Genomic DNA, 22,170 nt, shown 5'->3' with positions numbered 1-22,170 from the left:
GGGCAGAGACAGAACTCAAGCCCAGGCTTCCTAGCTCTTGACCTTGGACTAATTTCACTGTCCAGCCCAAGAGATGCGTGAAGCTGCTTTAAGTAACTGTCTGGGTGGCTCTAATAGCAGTTCCATCTCTCAGCTCCTGATTTTCCTCATTCCCAGGTGAGAGAATAGCTGCAAATTCATTGAGCCTCAGTTGCCACATCTGTCCAATGGAGAAAATCTGCAGAGGCTCTCAGAGCTGCAAGGAGGACTCAGGGAGATACGGATGCACAGAGGTGGGGGGGTGGGCTCTGAATTCGGCCAGAGCAGGGTTCAAACCTTAGCTCTCCCCCATTGTATGACCTGGAACAAGTGAGTTTCATTCCCTCATCTATGAAATGGACAATATGGACCATACCGAGGATGCCTAGTGGTGAGGATTCAATGCAATCAGATGTGCCACGCACTGAACACAGAGCTGAGCACATAGTAGGTGCACAATAAATGCTGGCTATCATCACCATCATCATCATCCCAGAGTCCATTTCCCCATTTCTCTCCCCCTTCTCTCCAGCCAAAAACTTACCTGCCCCCTCCTGCCGGAACTGCCGTGTGTTAGTGACCCTTGGCTAGGTTGATAAGGTAATTCCCGCCCACGGCTTGAAGATACCACTCTGCCCAGATAACCACGTTTGCCTGGTTACCCTTGTGCCTTAACCCCCAAAGAGCAGCAGTGAGGAAATTAAGCAGTGGATGGAGAAGCTAGTGTTTGGACGCCCCCGCACCCCGTACCCCACCCCATCACACCTCTGTGCGTCCTGATTTCCCTGAGCCTTCCCTGCAGCCCTGATCATCTCCATAGATTTTTTTTCCCCATTAGACAGATGTGGCAACTGAGGCTTGGTGAGTTTGGCTGCTGCCATTCTCTCATCTAGGAATGAGGAAAATCAGCAAGAGGCCAGTTCCTCTAAACCAGGGGTCCCCAACCCCCAGGCTGTGGACTGGTACCCGTCCTTGGCCTGTTAGGAACTGGGCTGCACAGCACGAGGTGAGTGGTGGGCGAGCGAGCGAAGCTTCATCTGCCGCTCCCCGTCACTCCCCATCCCCCCCACCGCCTGTCCATGGAAAAATTGTCTTCCATGAAACCGATCCCTGGTGCCAAAAAGGTTGGCGAACGCTGCTCTAAACCATAGCTCCGCGACCTCGGGCAAGTCTACCTCACCTCTCTGAGTCCCGGTCCCTTCATCTGTAGAATGGGTATACAGGCTCTCAACCTAGAGCTAGACCCCACGCCGATGAGGGTACGAGAGTCAGCCTGTCACTGAGAGAAGAGACCCCATGAGCCAGGCTGTGGCTCCTGGAGATGGCCAGCCCTCTTCCCTCCCACCGTGAAGGGGGCAGGAGAGCACAAGTCACAGCTGCCTCCCTTCCCCGCCCTTGAGAAAACCAGGAACCAGAGGCCTGAGTGTTTACAGCCCTCTCTGGGCAGGGAATTGGTTACGTAATGCCAGATGTTTGTGCAACTGGCTCAGACCCAGGTCTGAGACACACTTTGCAATCCCAGAGCCCCTCGCAGGACCTCCCTCCCTCTCCCCCTTGCCCCCAGCCCGGCTCTCCTTGGCCTATTTGCTGATTGGGAGCTTTCAGCTGGGCGGATTATTCCACCACCCCTCACCCTGAAAGCTGAAAACAGCCCCAGCCTGGTCCTGCAGGTGGGACGTCCGCCTCGCTGCAGAGACCACGGAAGCTCTGGGCTCTGCTTCCAGCTCTCCTTCCTCACGTGGGGCCTCCACATCTCTCCCTCTAAGCCCCTGCTGGCTTTTCTTTGACACCAGCCTCCTCCCTCCCCTCCCCGACTCTCCCCACCCTCACCCCACCCCCACCCCACTGGAGCCAGCCTACCCTTTGCCACCTGAGGACCCCCAGAGACAGCAGGAACGGATTGAACAGCGTGGGACGGTCCCCGGGCATCCGCCATGAGGTCACCAGTCGGCCCTTGAGCGGGCTCCCAGCCTTGCCCTCCGCTGGCCTCTTGTCTGCCTGTCAAACAGGGTCCAGTGTTGGCCCCCACGTCCCTTTGGTGGGTGGAGGAGTCCCTGGCGACAGCCTCCCCGGCCCACGCTGCCATGCCCACCTCAAAGGCCCAGGGCTGCCGTCTTTCTCCTCTCCCAGAACTGCCGCGCGGGGGACTGCCACGTGCTCACGCCGCGTGGTGTTGGTTGACAGGGCTCCTGGGGCTCAGCGCCCTCGGGGATGCGCACTTCTCCACCCTCGGGTCAGACCCCAGGTGGCCGGCGGGAGGGGAGTGCGGGCCACAGATGTGTATTCAGCCCGCGTAAGGTTTTCAGATTATTTTGCGTTAGGTTCCAGGGTTAAACGATCAAGTGGTTTAACACGTAACTGCATATGTCCAGCTCCTCTTGAAATATCTAAAGATGGAGAAACTCTGGGCTCCTCTTCCCCAAGGCAAGAGCCCTCTGGAGCCAAGGGGTCACTCCAGGGCCCCCTAACCCTACTCTGTCTACTCTCCTCACCGCTGTGAAAGGAATGAGTCACAGACGTTGACGGCCACACACCCGGCAGAGTCCCCAGTGCACCCTCTTTGGAATCATCCTTGGGGAAACTGAGGCCCCAGTGGAGCTGAGGCATTTGCCCAAAGTCACAGAGCAAGTCACTGGCAGAGGCAGGGCAGAGCCCAGGTGTCCCAACTCTTCAGAATCCAGAGATTCTCTGGACGTGGGACATGAAGCATCAAAGCACAGATCCAGGGGGCTTTGGGGGGAAGGACTGCCCCCACCCTGCACCACATCGCCATCACAGCCCTGACCACTAGACCATGGGCTCCAGGCTGGCACTTCACGTCGCCTCTGGCCCCCACCCAGGCATACAGAAGGTGCTCACGAAGGGTATGTGAATGAATGAATGAGGCAGTTATCAATTCTGTCCAGTCCAGGCTTCCTGGGGGTGGACTGAGAGGTTTTCTGGGTTGCTGGGGCAGGCCCATTTCATGGAGACTAGAGGGGGACCCCTGTATTGCTATTTCCCCTTTGTTCACAAAACTCTGGCCCTAGGAAGTATCAAGAAATAACCCAGAAAGAGGAAGAGCAAAGTTGCCGGAGTCCCTGTGAGAGCTGGAAGTGCTTTTAGCGACCAGTCCCCGTCCCCTCCCATTTCACAGACGGGAAGACTGAGCACTTAGAATGCTGCTTCTACTATGCGAGGCCACGCAGGCAATCAGGGCAGAGCCGGGAAGCAGCGTTGCGGGTAGCAGAGAGAGCGCTGGGTAGGGGGTCCTGAGCCCTGGGTCCTAATTTGAGCCCAACCACTGACCGGCTATGTGATCTGAGATGACTGCCTACCCCTCCTTTGCTCATCTGCACAGTCAGGGGTTGGGCAGAATCCCCCCAGCTCTGACTAGCGGCAGGGCCAGACTTGGGGGCTCCAGACTTCCACGCAGACACCCACCCCCCCCCCGCTCCCCCCACCCACCGAGTCACACCCAGCTTCTCAGGAAGCGGCATGGGGAACAGCAGAACAACAGCTGGATTAGAAAAGCACAGCCTCAAACAGCCTGGTGTTCTTCTCGCCTCCCGCTGCCCCAGGCCCTCAGCTCTGACCTCACCTCTCTGGAGGCTGCGGGTGATGAGAACAGTCTGTTTGGCAGGTCTGTGGGGAGGGGCGGGGCAGAGCATGTGCTCCAGCTGCAGCCAGGCCTCAGCGCCGCCTGGGTGGGTCTCAGAGCGGCCTGGGTGGGTCCCACCCCTTGCACACATCTCTCCCGCCCCAGGACCCTGGAGCTCCTCCAGGCTCAGCTGACATCTGTACCTCCTCGGCCCTCTTCAGTGCTTCTCTGGTTCCAGCTCCTGGAAGCTCTACCCTTTCTCCCAGCCTGGCCAACCCTCCAGAATCAGGAGGACCTTGCCTTCAGAGACCATCAGGGCCAAACTGCCATTTGCCCAGGGAAGGGCAGTGACCTTTTCAGGGCATCCTAGCAAGTTGAAAGCAGAGCCCTAGGCTTCTGACCCTAGGACTGTCCACCCACTCAGATGAGGTGGCCCTGCTGCCAGCTCATCTAGAGCCCCTCTTCTCAATGTCCCCATGGCAGAGCCAGCCGTGGTCTGCATGACCCCAGAGCCGATCTGAGGGCCTCAGCCCACCTGCAACCTGATTTCCCTTCCCTTGCCCTCCCTCTGTGCCCACACCCATGACCCAACTACCGAGTCTGCCTGCTTCTGGTCAGTCAGTGAGTCTTGGCCTCTGCTTCCTTCTGACTCCTCAGGCTCCTTTGATTGGAACTGGAGGTAAGAAAGAACACAGCTTAGGTCAGATTATTCCCCAGGTTCCAACTTCTTATGCATCCATTCATCATCCATCCATCTAACATCCATCTAGAATCCAACATCAATAGACCCATGTATCGGGCTTCCCTGGTGGCGCAGTGGTTGAGAGTCCGCCTGCCGATGCAGGGGACGCGGGTTCGTGCCCCGGTCCGGGAGGATCCCACATGCCGCGGAGCAGCTGGGCCCGTGAGCCATGGCCGCTGAGCCTGCGTGTCTGGAGCCTGTGCTCCACAACGGGAGAGGCCACAGCAGTGAGAGGCCCACGTACCACACACACACACACACACACACACACACACACACACACACAAAATAGACCCATGTATCCATCCAACCATCCAGAATCCATCCTATATCATCCACCCACTCATCTAGCCAACATCCATTATCCCAATACAACCATCCTCAATTTATTCGTCATCTATTCATCCATCCTGTATCCACGGGACTTCCCTGGTGGTGCGGTGGTTAATACACCTGCCAATGCAGGGGACATGGGTTCGATCCCTGGTCCAGGAAGATCCCACATGCCGTGGAGCAACTAAGCCCATGCGCCACAACTACTGAGCCCGTGCGCCTACAGCCCGCGCTCCACAACAAGAGAAGCCACCGCAATGAGAAGCCTGTGCACTGCCACGAAGAGTAGACCCCGCTCACCACAACTAGAGAAAGCCCACGCACAGCAATGAAGACACAACGCAGCCAAAAATTAATTAATTAAAAAAAAAACTATATCCACATATCCTTCCTCAATTCATCCAACATCCATTCATCCATCTACCCATCCTTCCAACATTCATTCACCATCCGTCATCCATATTCCACAACATTTACCCATCCATGCAACATCTATCTATCCAGCACCCATCATCTGTTCCATTCATCACCCGTCTATCCGTTCATCCATCCACCCATCTGTCATCCGTCCAACATGTTTCTCATTTGTCCAACACGTATCATCTATCCATCACCCGTTCACACATCTGTATCCATCATTCATCTATCAAGTACCCACGGACCTACCCACCCTCCGTCTGTTTCTTGCAAGCCCTCAAGCATCCATGTATTCACTGGTCAACCAGCCACTGCATCTCCTCCTTTGTGTCAGACCCTGGGCCAGGGGCCAGAGGTACAGAGATAAAGTAGGCGCAGCTCCTGCCCACATGGAGCTCATGTGTTTTAAGGGAAGATGACAACTGAGTGTGACCAGATGAAGAGTAGCAGGACTACGAAGCCTGGAAGGGAAACATCACCAAACCAGGGGTGGCGTGAGTATTCAGGGAAGGCGTCTCAGAACAGGGCAGCTGATCTAAGACTCAAACAATGAACAGATGTTTGGTGAGTGAAGAGGGAAGGGAAGAGCTTCCTAGGACAGAGACAGCAGGCACGAGGGCAGGGAGATGTGCTCACAGAGCTCTGCAGCCAGCTCAGCACAGCTAGAGGGCAAATCTGGGGTGGAAGGAAGGGCAGGAGGCCTTGAATGCCATGCCAGAGATTTCCTAGAGGTGACCAGCTGAGCCCCAGCAGGACCTGGTGAATGCCTCTGCTGTGTCATCTGTGAAATGGCCTGAAGCACCTGGTGTCCCTGCCCCTCCCCAGTCACCATCTCCTAAACCTCCCAGGGACCCCTGAGCCTCACCATGGAGTAACTCTAGCTAGAGAATCTCTCTTTCCTCCCTCTTCTCTTTTGACCACCAGCCTGCAGCATCCCAGCGTCCACTGGGATGCAGCATCTTCTCCTTGAGCTGCCTGTGGTGGTCCCCCTGCCTGCCCAACAAGCCTGATAGCAACCTGTCATGTGGGGCCCCAAGTCCCCTCTTGGTCCTGAGGGCAGGACCAGGCTGGCTCATCCCTGCATCTCTGGTGTCTGTGCATTGAGTTGATCAGGGGAGAAATCAAGAGAAGCCTCAAGGAAATGCAGGGAAGGGGGCTCCCTAGTCCTTCCATGGGCTCAGAGGCTCCACAAAATAGTGGTTAAAAGCTTGGGCTAGGGGCTTCCCTGGTGGCGCAGTGGTTGAGAGTCCGCCTGCCGATGCAGGGGACAAGGGTTCGTGCCCCGGTCCGGGAAGATCCCACATGCCGCGGAGCGGCTGGGCCCGTGAGCCGTGGCCGCTGCGCCTGCGCGTCCGGAGCCTGTGCTCCGCAATGGGAGAGGCCGCAGCAGTGAGAGGCCTGCGTACCAGAAAAAAAAAAAAAAAAAAAAAAAGCTAGGGCTTTTCCAAGACATGGAAACAACCTAAATGTCCATCAACAGATGAATGGATAAAAAAGATGTAGTATATATACACGATGTGGTGTACACACAGACACACACACTGGAATACTAGTCAGCCCCAAAAAGAATGAAATAATGCCATTTGCAGCAACATGGATGGACCTAGAGATTATCATACAAAACGAAGTAAGTCAGAAAGAAAGACAAATACCATATGATGTCACTTACATGTGGAATCTAAGGTATGACACAAATGAACATATCTACATAACAGAAACAGATTTACAGACATGACTTGTGGTTGCCAAGGGGAAAGGGAGGTGGGGAGGGAAGGATTGGGAGTTTGGGATTAGCAGATGCAAACTAGTATATATAGGATGCATAAGCAACAAGGTCCTACTGTATAGCACAGGGAAATATATTCAATATCCTATGATAAACCATAATGGAAAAGAATGTGAAAGTATATATATATGTATAGCTGAATCACTTTGCTGTACAGCAGAAATTAACACAACATTGTAAGTCAACTATACTTCAATAAAATTTTAAAAAGTAAAAACTCGGGCTTTGGAGTCAATACTTTGATCTCATTTCTCTCGACTTATACATGTGTGACCCCCGGCAAATGCTAAATAAGTCTGGGCCTCGTATCTAGCTGAGGCACAGGTGGCAAAGCATGCAAAGCCCCAAGGCCAGGGCCCAGCACACCATAAGCCCTCCCCTGTCGTCCGTGGGGCAGGCAGTACTGGGCTCCACATTGTGGAGATGAGGAGGGTTTGGATGAATGAGCAGGAGCTGCCGCATCGCCCCAGTAGTGCCTGTCAGGGAAGTAGTTGGTCCCGTTTTACAGAGGAAGACCAGGACCAAGAGAGTCTGGGTGTCCAAAACCACCTGCTGCATTCCTGGTGAGCTGAGGCCAGGTTGCAGGGTTCTGGCCTCCAGTGAAGGCCTTCCCAGTGACCATCTTCAGATAAATGCTCTGGGAAGCACCAGAGCACCACTGACTCTGTGATCCTGTCCCTGGGCCAAAGAGACAGGAAGGGATTTGGTGAGCACCTACTATGTGCCAGCCACTGGGCCTACTTTACATACAGGCCCCCATTTAAGCAGCTGTCTCAGCAGCCAGCTCAGCCCAGTGAGCATTTATGCAACCCCTTCTCTGTGCCTGAGAGGAGCTGTATGGGCTAGAGAAAGGTAAGTGAAGCTGTCAAGCTTCACTCCCGGACTTTAAGGAACTTGGAATATAGCAGTGGGGAGGGGACACGACCACACTGGCTGCAGTCCCAGACAGGGCCAGGTAGAAGCCACCAGAGGCAACACAAACCAAGTATTGTAGGGCCAGGAGGGGAGAAAGGCCTGGCCAGTGCCTCTTGCTTGAGGCTTCAGGGTGATCTGCACAGAGCAGACCTGGGGTTCACCCCTACCCCGGCCCTGACTAGCTGTGTGATCTTGGGTGAGTGGCTTAACCTCTCTGTCTCAGTTTCCTTGTCTGTAAATAAATAGTGCCCAGGGCTTCCCTGGTGGCACAGTGGTTGGGAGTCCGCCTGCCAATGCAGGGGACACAGGTTCGTGCCCCGGTCCAGGAAGATCCCACGTGCCGCGGAGCTGCTGGGCCCGTGAGCCATGGCCGCTGAGCCTGCGCGTCCGGAGCCTGTGCTCCACAACAGGAGAGGCCACAACAGTGAGACGCCCGCGTACCGCAAAAAAAAATAGTGCCTTTCTCATCAGACTGCTGTGGAGATTAAATGAGGAAAATACCATAAAACATTCAGACCAAGGCTTAGCACACAGTAAATGCTCGAAAAAAGTGCTCTCATTATCACTGTGCAGTTTGTGCTAGGGAAAGCTTTTGGTCAGGAGGGAGGATTGTGTGCAGGAGCTGAGGGGAGGCCTTTCGGGACACTTGTGTGAGGTGGGACTGACTTTCAGGCTGCCCCTCGGAAGTGAGACTGACTTACCTCCCATTGTAGCGAGCTGGGGCCCTCCGCAGGGCTCCTGCCCCTCAGCGGGCCTGTCTCCTCCAGACCAGCCATCGTTGAGGTCTCTGGTCCACTTGTCACTTTGGTCTTTGGCCACTGGGTGGAGATGCCGGCAGGGCTGGGCGGCTGGGCGGAGCTCTGGGGCCACTGCCCAGGGCTGTATCCATTGACCAGAGTAGCTCCTGTCCCTCCTTCAGACTGGGTGTGTCGCTCTGGCTCCGGCTCCAGAGTACCCTTCGTGCCTGGGGAAATTGTGCCCGGGCCACCCCAGTGTCCTGCCGAGTCCCGGCGGGGCAGCTGGGCCTGCAGGAGCTCCAGGAGGCCTTCCCAGTCCAGCCTCGGAAGAGCGGAGGCGAGCGTCGGCCCCCCCGAGCGGGTCCAGGCCCCCTCTCTGGGTGCCCTGAGAAGGCCCACCAGGTCCCTCCAGTCAAGCTCGGGTTGCCTCTCAGGGCCATGCAGGTGTGGACAGGCTCCCTCAGCCCCCCAGCCCATGGCAGGGGGTGTCTCAGGACTCCGGGCTTTCGAGATCTCTCCTGGGCCTGCCCTGGAGTTCTCTGGGGGCCTCATAGGCTGGTGAGGACCGGACAGCTCCTGCAGGCTGCCCCAGCCCCGCTGAGCTGGCCTGTCAGGGGGCTCCCATGGTCCACCAATGGGGGGTTCCTCCCAGGCCTCTGCCTGCCCCCTGTGGCTGGGGCGGCCAGCCAGCGGCTTCCAGCTCTCCTCAGACTCCCTTGGAGGGCCCGTCCATGTTTCCTCTGGGGCTCCGGCAGGCCCCCACCTGGGCCCCCCAAGTCCTAGCCAGCCCCCCAGGCCTGGGCCCTCCTCCTGCCTGCCCCAGCCTCTCTCCAGGTGTCTGTGTGGGTCCCCGGATCCTGGCGGCTCCTCCTGACTCTGCCACCCTCCCAGAGGCTGTCTTGGGCCTGCCCGGCCACTTTCCAGAGGTCTCTCTGTCCGCGGCTCCCTCTCAGGAGTCCTGGCTGACGTCCTCGGGGGCGGCGAGGACCCCTGGAGTCGCCGTTCCCCCTCAGGCCGCCTCTCGGGGCTCCTGGGATGAGGGGGTTCTGCTCGGCTCCGCCGGGCTGGTTCTGCCTGCTTCGCGAGGGGCTTGGTTACCTGAGGATGAGGTGAGGGAGTGGGTGAGGCTCCAGGACCTTGACTGGGTGGTGTCTGTTTAGGAGGACAGGAAACTGGGGTCTTAGCCAGGCTTCAGGGAGTTGCAAGCTCTGTCCTCACAGCAGGCTGGATTAAAGCAGGTCAAAAAGTGCCTAGGGTCTCTGGCTTCCCTCCCTGGGGGTGTCAGCCCTTCCCTCTCACCCACCTTCCTCAGTTCCAGAAAAAGATCTGCAAACAGCTGCTCACTTTCGGGACTCCCCCCCCCCCCCCCCGAGATATTGATTCCAACCTGGGCTATCAGGTGCCGGAATTTCCACCACAAATACTCCATACACGGGGTTGGGCCCTGCCATCTAAGAGTTTCTTTAAAAATACCAATCCCCACCCTGGAAGAGACAGCCCTTAGAGCTGGACTGATGTATGGGGAGGTTTTCCCTGAAAACTTCTCAAGATGGCAGGTGCCTAATGCAGGACGGGGACAGCATGGAAGGGCCATCTTCAAGATGGACCGATCGGGGTGTGTCTCAATTTTGCTGGCTCTTTGGGAGAGGGAGGAGCTGGACGCCCATGATTGGGACTCTGACCCTTTTGTAAAGAACCTCCCTTCCCAGGACCCCCGCCCAGCATCTGGGGGAGGGGAGAAGCTGTGGCTCATCCCTCGGGGGTGCAGGGGCCCCGGGCAGGCTGGCAGTGCTCACCTCCCTGCTCAGGGCAGGGCTGGACTGTCTTCGGAGAGGTTGGCTCTGAACTTGGCTGGGCCGCTGCGACCGCCCCTCATCCCGGGTCTGGAAGGCCCCCGGTGCCTCGGACTTCCTATGAGCAAACGCACCGCCCCTCTGAGGGCCCTTGGGACTGTCCCACTCCCGGCACCCCAGCTCCTCTACTCCCACCCCTCCGTGGAAGAGATGTAGCAGATCCAGGGACCCACCACAAGCTCGTTGAAGGGCCTTAAGTGAAGGAGGATCCTTTCAGGGCCTCAGTTTCCCCTTCTGCAAAATGGGGATAGTCGACACTGCCCTATTCTATCTGCCTCATGGGGCTGTTGTGAAGATGAAATGAGAAAAGGGGTGGGCAAATGTCAGGGAGCTCAGCCTTGGCCTTAACCGCCTCCTGTCTTACTCAGTACTTCCTTTCTGGCCGCCACCCCACTGGCAGCCCACAGTTCACCCTCAGACAAAGGCTAGACTGGTCCTTGTGGGAATTAAGATTTATTGAGCACCTACCGTGTCCCAGGCAGTATGCATGCATGATCATAATGGCAAACATTTATGAAGCACTTCCTGTGCCCCAGGCACTTGCACTATCTCATTTCAACTCCTGCAATCCATGAGGTGGAGACAGGAGAGGCAGAATGTCATATGCCCCCATATTCCATTCTTTCTGCCCGTTTTCTGTCCATATGGTAAATTTTGCACTTCCCAGGCCAACCTGTTTTTCCTCTCAGTACTAGCTGCAGCCATCTAGCTGTTGGTTAAAGAGCTCTTAGCAAGATCAAAAGGAAGAAACATCCTCTTTTCCCCACAACTCCAGAAAGGCCAACAAAAAACCGTCCATGCAAATGTCATTTCTAAGACACCCAGACTTCAGGCATTGTTGCCACGTCCGACGAAGACAACCTCTAAGCTGTAGAAAGTCCCTAGTTCCAGCTAGTTGTCCTGCTTAATAATTGTTAGCCATGGCTATTAATATTTAACATGACATCTCTGTTGAAATGTAGGAACATCAAACAGAATCTGGGTACATCCCTCCCCTCCCCTGTGTAAGGGGGTCAAAACAAAAGACCTAACCACTCCACTGGATATTTAGGATATTTATTGCAAGAGGGTTTGAGAGTCAGACCTCATCTAAATTGACAAATGGAGCTGTGTCTCTGGTGGCTGAACCAAACCAGAAGCCTGAGAAAGATGACCAGGTGCTGCCCTTGACCCAGCCAGTGAAACAGGAGGAAGAATGCTACTCAGGTCTGAGCTAGGACCCATACCCTGCAGTCTGCCTCCAGCTTGGGGACTAGGCTGAAACTCTACAGAGGCTTTAGAAAGTGAAACAATTAAGGGCTTGGGCTTTGTTCTTGTCTTATGGCTTTTGCCAATGTAATTGGAATCAGATCCATAAACTAACTTGATTTTTTAGCCATTCTTAGCATTGGACTCACAGGAACCCAAAGTTCCCTGCTCTGGAGTTAACTGTTTCTAAGTTTGACGGCTGCCTGATCAGGTTCAATTTTTAAGCCAATCTGAAGCGAGAGAGTTTCCTTGCTCTGTGAGATCTGATGCCTTAGAGTGAATTTCCCTCAGCACCGCAGTGTAGGAGCCTCTGCGAAGCAAAAACACCAACGTTGACTAGGTGGGGAGGATAACGGCAGAAACTACTCTGTGCAGGGTGGCGAGGCAAACGTGCGTTCTCTTCCGAATGAATGCATTTTCCATATAAACTCCAGCTTGTTCAATGAGCATTCCTTCTGAGAAGGTTCCCCCCATGTGGAATGGAGAGAGGGGAGAGAAGAACTCAAGAAAATTCTGAGACTTCGACAGAGACCCAGCCTCCTGATGCTGAAGCAACAGTATTTCCTCGGGCCACCTGCTGCTGAGGGTTGGTGTGGCTGCACCGAGGATGACAAAGAAGCTTGGATGGGCTCTTCCACCTCCAGAGGGTATTAAAGGACAACGGCCGTCAAGTCAGGTAAATTCCATGAAGGCTCTGTTTTGAATTCAAGATACTAGATACTATGATTCTAAGACAAGAAATTCCAAAGGCATCAAGAAGGCAGGAATGAAGATATCGAGCCAAAATTCCTAATGCTTTAATGTGATAGCCCTTTAAGAAAAAATTTCCCACCTCAGTTAGAACAATGCTTGAACAGAGTAGATGCTCAATAAATAAATGTTGAATGACTGAATCGGAGAAAATAAGAGTACAGCTCTATAGCCACCCACTCATAAATTTCAGTCTGTCCCTTAGAGATATTTAAGTAGGTTTTAAAATTTTATCTTCAGAGAGCGGATGGTTTTCTTCTTGGAAAAAATACCATACAAGAGGGAAAATTTTAATTACTCAGTAGAGTCATAAAACCTTGGTTTAAAGTAAATAATCTACTTCATCAAAATATATATGCAAAATATGCAATTTTTATATATCAATCATACCTCAATAAAGCTGAAAAAAAAGGTAAATCTACTTCAAAGAGAGCAAAATAAAATGAATAGAAGTATCTGTGTAAAAACAATTAAATGATTAATAAAAGTATAAATATTCCAGACTTCTACTATAAACGCTTTATCTCTCTAAAAGTTAATCACGGTAAGAAAAAAAAAAAAAAGAAGGAAAGAAAAATTTAACTTTGGTTCAAAGACCCTGCTGAGTTATCAGGTAAAGTCAAAGGTATGCAAATTGACATCAGACCAAAAACAGTCATCATAAAAGGCCAAAGACAAAGGGGGTTTTCAGGGTACTGAGACTATTCTGTGTGATACTCTGATGGTAGACACACGTCATTATACATTTGTCTGAACTCAGAATGTACATCACCGAGAGTGAACCCTAATGTGAACTATGGACTTTGGGTGATAATGTGTCAGTGTGAGTTTATCGATTGTAACAAGTGGACCACTCCGGCGGGGGATGTTGATAGTGGGGTAGCTGTGCACGTGTAGGAACAGGGCGCATGTGGGAAATCTCTGTACTTTCCGCTCAATTTTGTTGTGAACCAAAAACTGCTCTAAAAAAAGAAAGTATTTTTTTTTAAGAGGCCAAAGAAAGAATTACACTAACGCTGGAGACCACAAAGGTTGTCGCCTGGGTTTTAAATGGATAAAACTTACTGGAAAAGGAAATTTGAAGAATAGTCTGGTCATGCAGATTCAAATCTAAGAGAAAATGTTGTCTAAGGGACAACAAAGAGAGGAATTGTGGATGCAAAATATTACCCACTCCTTAGGGTGATGGAAATGTTCTAAAATTATGTTGTGGTGATGGTTGTACACCTACCTACCTCAGCCTCGGTAAATATGCTATAATTTATTGAATTCTACACTGAAAGTTTTGAGACTTTCAGACCTATGTTTTTTTGTTCTCTTGAACTTAACGAATGGAATTTCAGCCCTGATCCTTAAAGACTCTGAGGCTGGAACTGCTGGAGAAAGAAATCTCAGCTGGATCTGGAGGAAACATTTCTCCTCCCCAAGACTGGGGAAAAGCAGACGTTCTGCTGGGTTGTAAACACCCGCATGAATGGAGCCACTGACCAAGGAGACTTGTGGGATTCCTGGACTTCAGGTGCTGTTGCTGTCCCAGGAAAGGAACATTTAACCTCTAAAAAAAGTCTGTCATCTTGTGGGTTCTCTTATTTAAAATATGTGGCTCTGGCCATACGTTTTAAATTGACATCTCTGTTTTCTGAAATGCATGGGACCTGTGAGTTTTCTTCTTTAAGGCAGAAAAAAATCTGGGACACTTTCTTCTCCCTCACATAAGGTGTAAAAAATAAATAAATGAATAAATAAACCTGTGACTCTGGATCAGACAAAGGGTTTGAGAATTTAACCTCGTTTAAATGAATGTACTAATGTTCTAATTTTACAGATGAGGAAACTGAGGCTCAGGTAGGTTAAATCACTTTACCACATCACACCAGTTGGCGAATGGCGTTGACCCAGGATTTGAACCCAGACTGCCTGACCCTGGTCTTCGCTCTTACCCACTAGGCTATGCACAGTATCACTTAATTGTCAAAAACAACTCCTAAGGAGTGGAAACAGAGAGGTGAAGTGATTTGCCTAAGGTCACATAGCCAGTAAGCGGCAGGGCGGGGTCTAAACCCTTTCCTGGTTTGGAACCTAAGCCTGTGAACCTTCCACCTGTCCTGCCGCCGAGCCTCCGCCCCAGCCCACCTGGCTGCCCCAGCCCTGGGCTCACCTGCGCTCTTGCCCGAAGAGGCGCTCCACCTCTGCGCGGCCAGGGCTGCGGGTGCGGCCCCCGTTGCTGCACTGGGGCCCTGGCTCCCTCTGCGCCAGCCTCCTGGGTGGGGGCAGGTCGGCCAGCACGGTGTATTCCTCCCTCTCCAAGTTGTGCCTGGTCTCACCCGGGGGTGCCGAGCCCCGGGAGCCCCCCGAGCTGCCTGGCGGAGGTGAGGGTGCCAGGAGCGCTAGGTCCCGCGGGTGGCGGGGTGGGGAGGAGGCTCGAGGGGCATCTCGGTGCCCTATGCACACTTGAGGGGGCAGCCCTGGGGAGCCACGCAGAGAGTCGGTGGAGGGGGCCAGGCTCTCCATACTAGTCCCGGTGGGGTCCTGGAAGAAGAGGGAGGGCTCGGGGGCCTGGCGGGGTGGGGACGAGAAGGGGGGTGCATCGCGGTGCCCGATGCATACGGGGCTGGGGATGTGGAGGCGCTCGTGCATTGAGTCTGTGGAGGGGACAAGGCTCTCGGTGCTGGCCCTGGGGAGATCTTGGAACAAGAGGGAGGGCTCTGGGGCTTGGCGCGGTGGGGAGGAGGCCCGGGGTGCATCGCGGTGCCCGATACACACAGGTGGGGGGAACTGAGGAGGCTCGTGCTGGGGGGACTGGTTCTCATTATCTGACGTGTCTGGGAGGAAGGGAAAGGGGTCAAATTGGGTGTGGCGGGGGGGTGAGGAAGCCCGAGGGGCATCCCGGTGTCCAATGCATACGGCTGGGGGCATGTAGGGGGGTTCATGGTGGGGCGATTCACCCTCCGAGGCGTGGGGGTCTGGGAAGAAGGGAAAGGGGTCATGCTGCAAATAGCGGGGAGGCGAGGAGGCTCGAGGGGCATCCCGGTGCCCAATGCACACAGCGCAGGGCGGCTGCGAGGGCTCCTGAGAGGCCTGGGGTGCGCCGCGGGCAGCAGAGTGCAGAGGCGAGGAGGTCCGGGAGGCACTGTGGTGGCCTGGGGGATGGGAGGAGGAAGTGGCCCGGGAGGGTGAGTTGTGCTGGGTGGGGTTGGAGGAGGACTGGGCTGAGTCACGCTGAGCTGGTCTGATGGAAGATGAGGTCTGAGGCCTGTCGCTTTGGGTTGGCCGGAGGGCAATGGATGCCCAGGGAACCTCACTTTGCTTGGAGCGAGATGGGGAAGAGGTTCGGGGGCCATCACCCTGCGTTGGCCGGAGGGGAAAGGAGGCCCACGGAATGTCTTTGTTAGTACGATGGGGAGAGGAATTCCTGGGATTGTTCCGCTGAGAGGAGCGGTGGGCAGAGGAAGGTCCAGGATTGTCCCGTTGGGTGCAGCCCTGAGAGGAGGAGCTTCCGGGGTTTTCCCGCCGTGAGGAAGAGGATTTGGGATTGTCCCGTTGGGCACAAGACGTTTTGGGGTTGTCCCTTTGGGTAGAAGAGGTTCTGGAAGTGTTCTGTTGAAAACAAGAAGGTCTGGGGTTGTCCCACTGGGGAGTACAGGTAGGAACAGGAGCTTGAGGGCCATCCTGTTGGGTAGAAGAGGCTCTGGAGTTGTCTTGTTGGGTGGCTCTGGGGGGAAAGGAAACTTGAGGATTACTTCGTTGGGTGGACGAGGTTCTGGGGTTGTCCCGTTGGGCGACTCTTGAGGGAGAGGTTGATCTGGGGGTGTTCCGCTGTGTGGAAGAGGTCTTGGGGGTGTCCTGCTGGGTGGACGAGGTTCTGGGGTTGTCCCGTTGGGCGACTCTTGAGGGAGAGGATGCTCTGGGGGTGTTCCGCTGTGTGGAAGAGGTCTTCGGGGTGTCCTGCTGGGTGGACGGGGTTCTGGGGTTGTCCCGTTGGGCGACTCTTGAGGGAGAGGATGCTCTGGGGGTGTTCCGCTGTGTGGAAGAGGTCTTGGGGGTGTCCTGCTGGGCAGATGAGGTTCTGGGGTTGTCCCGCTGGACAATTCGCGGGGGAGAGGAGGCTCGGGAGGTATCGAGTTGTGTGGAAGCAGTCTGGGCAACGTCCCTCTGGGCAGAGCGATGAAGAGAGGAAGGCTGGGGGGTGGCACTTCGAGGACTGCTCTGTGGTGTCGCGGGAGAGGCCGAGGTCAGCGCCGACCGGTGCCGCTCCAAGGAGAAGTACCCGCTTTCTCCCCGGAGCTTCGCCCAGTGCTGTCCGGCGCTTCGGTTCCCACCACCAGAGCCTAGAGAGAGAAGAGGCAGGTTCAAGGTAAGGGCACAGGTCTAGGCAGCTCCCACAGCCTACCTTTCTTTGTCCCCTGGGACAGATGATTGGGGCAGACCCCACACTGTCTCCTTAGAGGACCCACTGTCCCTATCACACAACTCCATCCCTCTGAGCAACAGATTGGAGGAGGGCTTAGATGCTGCTCTCAAGCTGAGGTCAGGAATCTGAAATTGAAAACCAGGAAGACTCAGTCAAAGTGGGGTGGGCTCTAGAGCCAAAGGTCACATAGTCTGGGGGTCCACAAACAAGTCAGAAAAGAGGCAAACTCGTAAAGAGCAGTTTTGAAAATAGTCTGTGAGTGACTTCCCTGGCCGTCCAGTGGTTAAGACTTTGCCTTCCAATGCAGGGGGTGCGGGTTCAATCCCTGGTCGGGGAGCTAACATACCTTGTGGCCAAAAAACCAAAACATAAAACAGAAGCAATGTTGTAACAAGTTCAATAAAGACTTTTAAAATAGTCCACATCGGGCTTCCCTGGTGGCGCAGTGGTTGAGAGTCCGCCTGCCAATGCAGGGGGCACGGGTTCGTGCCCCGGTCCAGGAGGATCCCACATGCCGCGGAGCGGCTGGGCCCGTGAGCCATGGCCGCTGAGCCTGTGCATAGGGAGCCTGCGCTCCGCAACGGGAGAGGCCACAACAGTGAGAGGCTCGCGTACCACAAAAAAAAAAAAAAAAAAAAAATAGTCCACATCAAAAAACCTTTAAAAAAAAGAAAGAAAAAAGAAAATAGCCTGTGTGACCCCAGAGAGGGAGAGCTAGATCGAATAGCAGCTACCAACAAATTTTCATTTCTGTTCTACTTCCTGCAATTGGGTTCCGAGAAATTCCCCCCTCTCTTCCAGTGAGACTTGTGTGATCGCTCTAAAAAGTTCCTTTTGTGAACCGGCAGCACTGGCCTCACCATGTCTGTCTCCTCAGAGTCTCATCAGAATCACATTTTAATAAGATTCCCAGGTGATTTGCAAGCACATTACAGTTTAAGAAGCCCTGATCTAAGGGATTCATGTAACTTCGCTAATCAGTGACCCCCTCACAACTCCCATCCCCATGAAGGGGCCGCCATGATCATGGTGTCACCTTACACCCCCCTCAGTCCCTTGGTCACCAAGCATGTGGTGACCAGCAGCTGTGTGCGTGTCCCTGGGCTGGTACTTCAGGAGAGAAGTAACAGGTATCGTGGCCTTGTCTTGAAGGAGCCACGACTGCCTTCATTAAAGGCCGCACTTAAGAGTCCCTCTTGTCTGGGGAGTTGCCTGGTGGCCTAGTGGTTGGGATTCTGCACTTTCACTGCCTTGGTCCAGGGCTCAGTCCCTGGTGGGGAAACTGAGATCCCACAAGCCACGCAACGCGGCCAAATAAAGGAAACCCTCTTCTCACACTTTGAAACCTCTGCCTCCTCCAAACTCTCTGAGCTGGTGTCACTGAAGTCTGAGTTTCCAGCACCCATCAAGGAACTGGAACCACACACAGAGCAGCACTTAAAATTTGCGCTGTTGGGAATTCCCTGAAGGTGCAGGGGTTGGGACTCAGCGCTTTCACTGCCAAGACCAGGATCTAGGATCCCACAGGCCGGCTATTCGGCCAAAAAAAAACTTGCCTTTTGGTTGCCTGATGGTCTGATGCCCCACGACGTTCCAAATCTGCACGCTCCTCTCATCCACCTCTTCCCACCTCCCCGCTCTCAGCCACCCTCCTTTCTCACCTGGATGGTTGCAATAGCCCCCCAACAATGTGCACTCTGGGCCCAAGGTCATCACCCATCCAGGGAGATCCTTTCCAAAAGCAAATCTAGCTAGATCACCCCTGCTTACAAGGAGAGACGAAAAGCTGTCACAGATGGGAGAAAACTGAAAGACATGGAAACTAAATGCAATGGGCAATCCTGGATTGGACCCTGCAACATAAAAGGGACATTTGTGGAAAAACAGTGAATCCAAAGAAAGTCTGTAGTTTAGTTAGTAGTATTGTTACCGGCGTTAATTTCTGAATTTTGATAATTGGGCTATGGTTATGTAAGATGTCAACATTGGGAAAACCCGGGTAAGGGGTATAATGGAAACTCTCTGTACTATCCTTGCAACTCTTCTAAAAGACGTTTTTAAATGCAAAAACTTCAGGGGCTCCCATCTGCACTTGGAATAAAATCCAGGCATTTCCCATGGCCGGCGAGGCTCTGCCTGCCCCCACCGGCCTCGCAGCTCGCTGTGGGTAGGGGCCTCGCCTTCTTGTTTAGTACTGTGTCTACTGGGCTTCGCAAAGTGTCTAGCCACCATAAGTGAGCAATAATATTGTGCCAACACCTTCCAGCTCTGAGTTGCACCTCGTCCTGGAGTCTTCCCACCCTTTGAGCATGTGCACTAGCTGAGATGGCGTTTACCACCACTCCCAGTGGCTCACAGCTGGGTCAGCACCCCCAGCCCCAGTTTCTTCCCTTTCCCACCCATCACAAGCATCCCTTGGAGCCTGGCCCATCCAGGATCTGACTTCATTCCTGCAGCCCCCTTAGTGGGCACACAGGGCAGGCTATGCAGATGTTCTAGGGCATCTGTGTTTTGTCCCTCAGCTAGCCGGACTCGGCACAGCCTGCCCCACGGAGTGTGTCTGCAAACTGAGAGGTGCCCCGAGAGGGATGTCAAGGCATTCCCAACATCTCGGACTTGGCTAATTCCCCCCAGGCCTTGGCCTCCTGCTGCAATTCGGGAACCTGCCACCAGGCGGACAGTGGTGACTGCCTTTGATTAAGCAGGTCACGTAGTGAGGGTCCCCCCACCCCACGGCCCTTGTGTTTAAGAGCAAGAAAGCAGGGATTTAGTACAAAATCCCGCCACCTCTCAGGCCATTCACACTGGGGAGGCACTTCTTCCCATACACACTCTCCCCAGGGCCTGACAGGGCAGGGCAGTGGAGGCTGGGGTGCTGACAAGATCTGATGACTGTTTTTAACGGATGGCTCAGCTGCTGGGGGCAGAATAGACTAAAGGGGCCTGGCAGAAACAGGAGATCTGAAGGCGCTGTGGCAATAACCCCTGGTTTGGTCGGGGAACAGTGGTAAAGATGGCAAAAAGGAGACATATTTGGGGTGTGTTTTGGAGGTGCTGACCAGAACTGCTGCTGATTGGATGTAAAGGGTGAGGAAAGAGGAATCAGGATAACACGATATTTGGGAGCTGAGCCTCCGGATGGGTGGTGACACAGAACAGATTGGAGGAGGAACAGGTTGGGAGGGAGGGTCAGGTTGCTGGCGGCCCCAACACCGGCCTCCTCTCCACCCCCTTCTCCTCCACTCCACGGGCTCCTATCACCCCATCTTTCTTCTCTCTTTGAACCTGCCACCTCTGCCCACTCCTTAAGGCTCTGCACTGGCTCTTCCTTCTGTTCCTGAACTTAGATCTCAGCTACAATGTCGCCTCCCCAGAGAGGCCGTCCCCGTCCACCGGCCACTTGCTCTCACAGCCTCCTGTCTGATTGTCCAAAAATCAGTTCCCACTCTCTTGGACTTGGAAAAGATGCCATGTCCTCCCCCGTGCAACACATGGGGGCAGCTGGCCAGTTTGCCCCATGCTGGGATGCTGAGCAGCCACTTGGTTAAGGTGGTGTCTGCCAGATCTTCCCATCCTAAGGGTGCCTTTTCCCTCTGTAATCGATATGTAACCTGAGGGGCGATACTCTGAGACCGTGTGAATATACTGTTCCCCGACAACCCTTCACCCAGGAATTTAGCATCAGCCGGTGATTCATGACTAAACCAGTTATCACTACAGCGGCTGCAATAGTCTGTTAAACTGCAAAAGTCTCCTCTGCCTCGCCCTGCTTCAATTCACCCTTCACACCTTGCCCTAGTGAAATTCTTAAGGCGCAGGACCTATTCCATCGCTCCCCTTCACAAAAACCTCCTGTGGCTCCCTGCTACTTACAAAAGAAAGTCCAGACTCCTTGGCTAGACTCTTGACGCCCCGCAGGGTCTGGCCCAGCTATATACCACCATTTCTGCTAAAGCTGTGCGTACCAGGATGCTCCCTTTTCACGTCTCCATGCCTTTACCCAGCTGTTTCCTCAGCTACACTGCCACGTCCAAGAGGTGTTCCTCTGAGTCCTTCCTTGGCCGGAATGAAGCTCTTTCTCCCCTGACCCTGGCCCCACCCCGACCCTCACCCCCAGCCCTTCTCACAACCCCGCACAGCTGTTTCTGCCCTTCCTCTGTCCTGAGCTGCTATCTGTCATCTCCCATCTGTTTGCTTTACTAGATGATGAGCTTTTCGGGGAAGGGGCCACGTCTGTCTCCTCCTGAGCGCCCAAGGTCTCTAGCATCAGATCTTACGCGTGGGTAGTGCTCGTGTGTTTGATGACTGAATGCCACAGGAGCCGTGGGAAGCCAAGACTGCCTCCTGGGGTTAGGACGTGGGTGCCCCGCCCCACGTCTCCAAATCCTGATGATGCTGAAGACACAGACCAGGAGGCAACACAGTGCGGTAGTGATGGAGGGCCCAAACTCTGGGGGTCCAGCATCCCGGGTTCACGTGCCAGCGAGACGCTGACCAGTGTCATGGGCATCTGTGGGCTTGGCCTGACCGGCTACCTTCTGCCTTTCTCTGGAAACAACACCTCCTTGATTTCCTTTGGGCCATCTCCTCTCTTCCACTCTCAGACCATGCAGTTTGAACAGGGGGTTGATCCCATCCCTGATCTCCAGGTTGGGCACATGACTCACGCTGGGTCCCAGGGAGAGCCCTTCCTGGGACTTTAGCTGCATCTATAGGGAAGATTGTGCCCGCTTACTGTGGGAGTTGAAAATTAGGTAGGATACAGCCTGATACCGCTGCTACTCATCCTGCCACCATCAGGGAAGGATCTGAGAATGAAGCCAACACAGAAGAAAGAAGAGCAGAGACCAGATTTCTGATGCCATTTGCATACGTGGATCCAGCCATGCCCGAAGGCATTCCTCTAGACTTTTACTCGGCCAGTTTCCATCACTTGCAACCGGAAGATCCTGACCCACCAGTTGCAAGATTATGTATTTAAGGCAGATTGCATGGCACATTGTCTGCTCCATAATTATATGGGGACTGTTACTGTTATTAAGACTCAAGCTGTCAAAGTAAGATGTATCCAGGGGCCCACGCGGCCAGATAAATGGTTATCTGGTTCCCAGGCCCCTGGCCATCACCACACCTGTGGTCACAGGGACCAACCTGGCCTGGCAGAAGGTACTCACCCTCCTTTCTCTGGCCTGCAGTGTCTCCTCCTACAGGGGACCGGGTGAGGAGAGGAGGAGCCCTTCGGGCACTGTCAGCCCTTGGCCCCTCCTGTGGCTTCCGTGGGATCATCACGGTGAACTTGTCCCCACTGGGGGCCTCCTCTTGCCTCTCAACAGTGTCCCAGTCCTGCCAGGGAAGGGGAGGAGAAAGCCTGTTTGGAGAG

The 22,170-nt window shown here is 54.2% G+C and overlaps 1 protein-coding gene across 4 annotated transcripts in view; it reads right to left on the bottom strand.

Annotated features, from left to right (window-relative positions):
* The window catches only part of TRIOBP (TRIO and F-actin binding protein), a 57,632-nt gene that overhangs the window by 26,496 nt on the left and 8,966 nt on the right, over window positions 1-22,170 (bottom strand). For 2 of the 4 annotated variants that reach the window (XM_059082274.2, XM_067010166.1), the window contains exons 4-9: window positions 21,965-22,133; window positions 14,538-16,707; window positions 10,325-10,439; window positions 8,493-9,626; window positions 4,194-4,271; window positions 1,879-2,016 (exon numbers count right to left, since the gene is read on the bottom strand). In XM_059082274.2, coding sequence (XP_058938257.1) covers window positions 1,879-2,016; window positions 4,194-4,271; window positions 8,493-9,626; window positions 10,325-10,439; window positions 14,538-16,707; window positions 21,965-22,133 — 3,804 coding nt within the window. The remainder of the gene's footprint in view (window positions 1-1,878; window positions 2,017-4,193; window positions 4,272-8,492; window positions 9,627-10,324; window positions 10,440-14,537; window positions 16,708-21,964; window positions 22,134-22,170) is intronic. The other 2 variants (XM_067010164.1, XM_067010165.1) reach the window with 1 other exon arrangement.

The sequence above is a fragment of the Kogia breviceps genome, chromosome 12 (assembly GCF_026419965.1).
Source record: "Kogia breviceps isolate mKogBre1 chromosome 12, mKogBre1 haplotype 1, whole genome shotgun sequence".
Lineage (NCBI taxonomy): Eukaryota > Metazoa > Chordata > Mammalia > Artiodactyla > Physeteridae > Kogia > Kogia breviceps.
The sequence above is the reverse complement of the archived record's forward strand: the minus strand, read 5'-3'. Positions and strand labels throughout refer to the sequence as shown.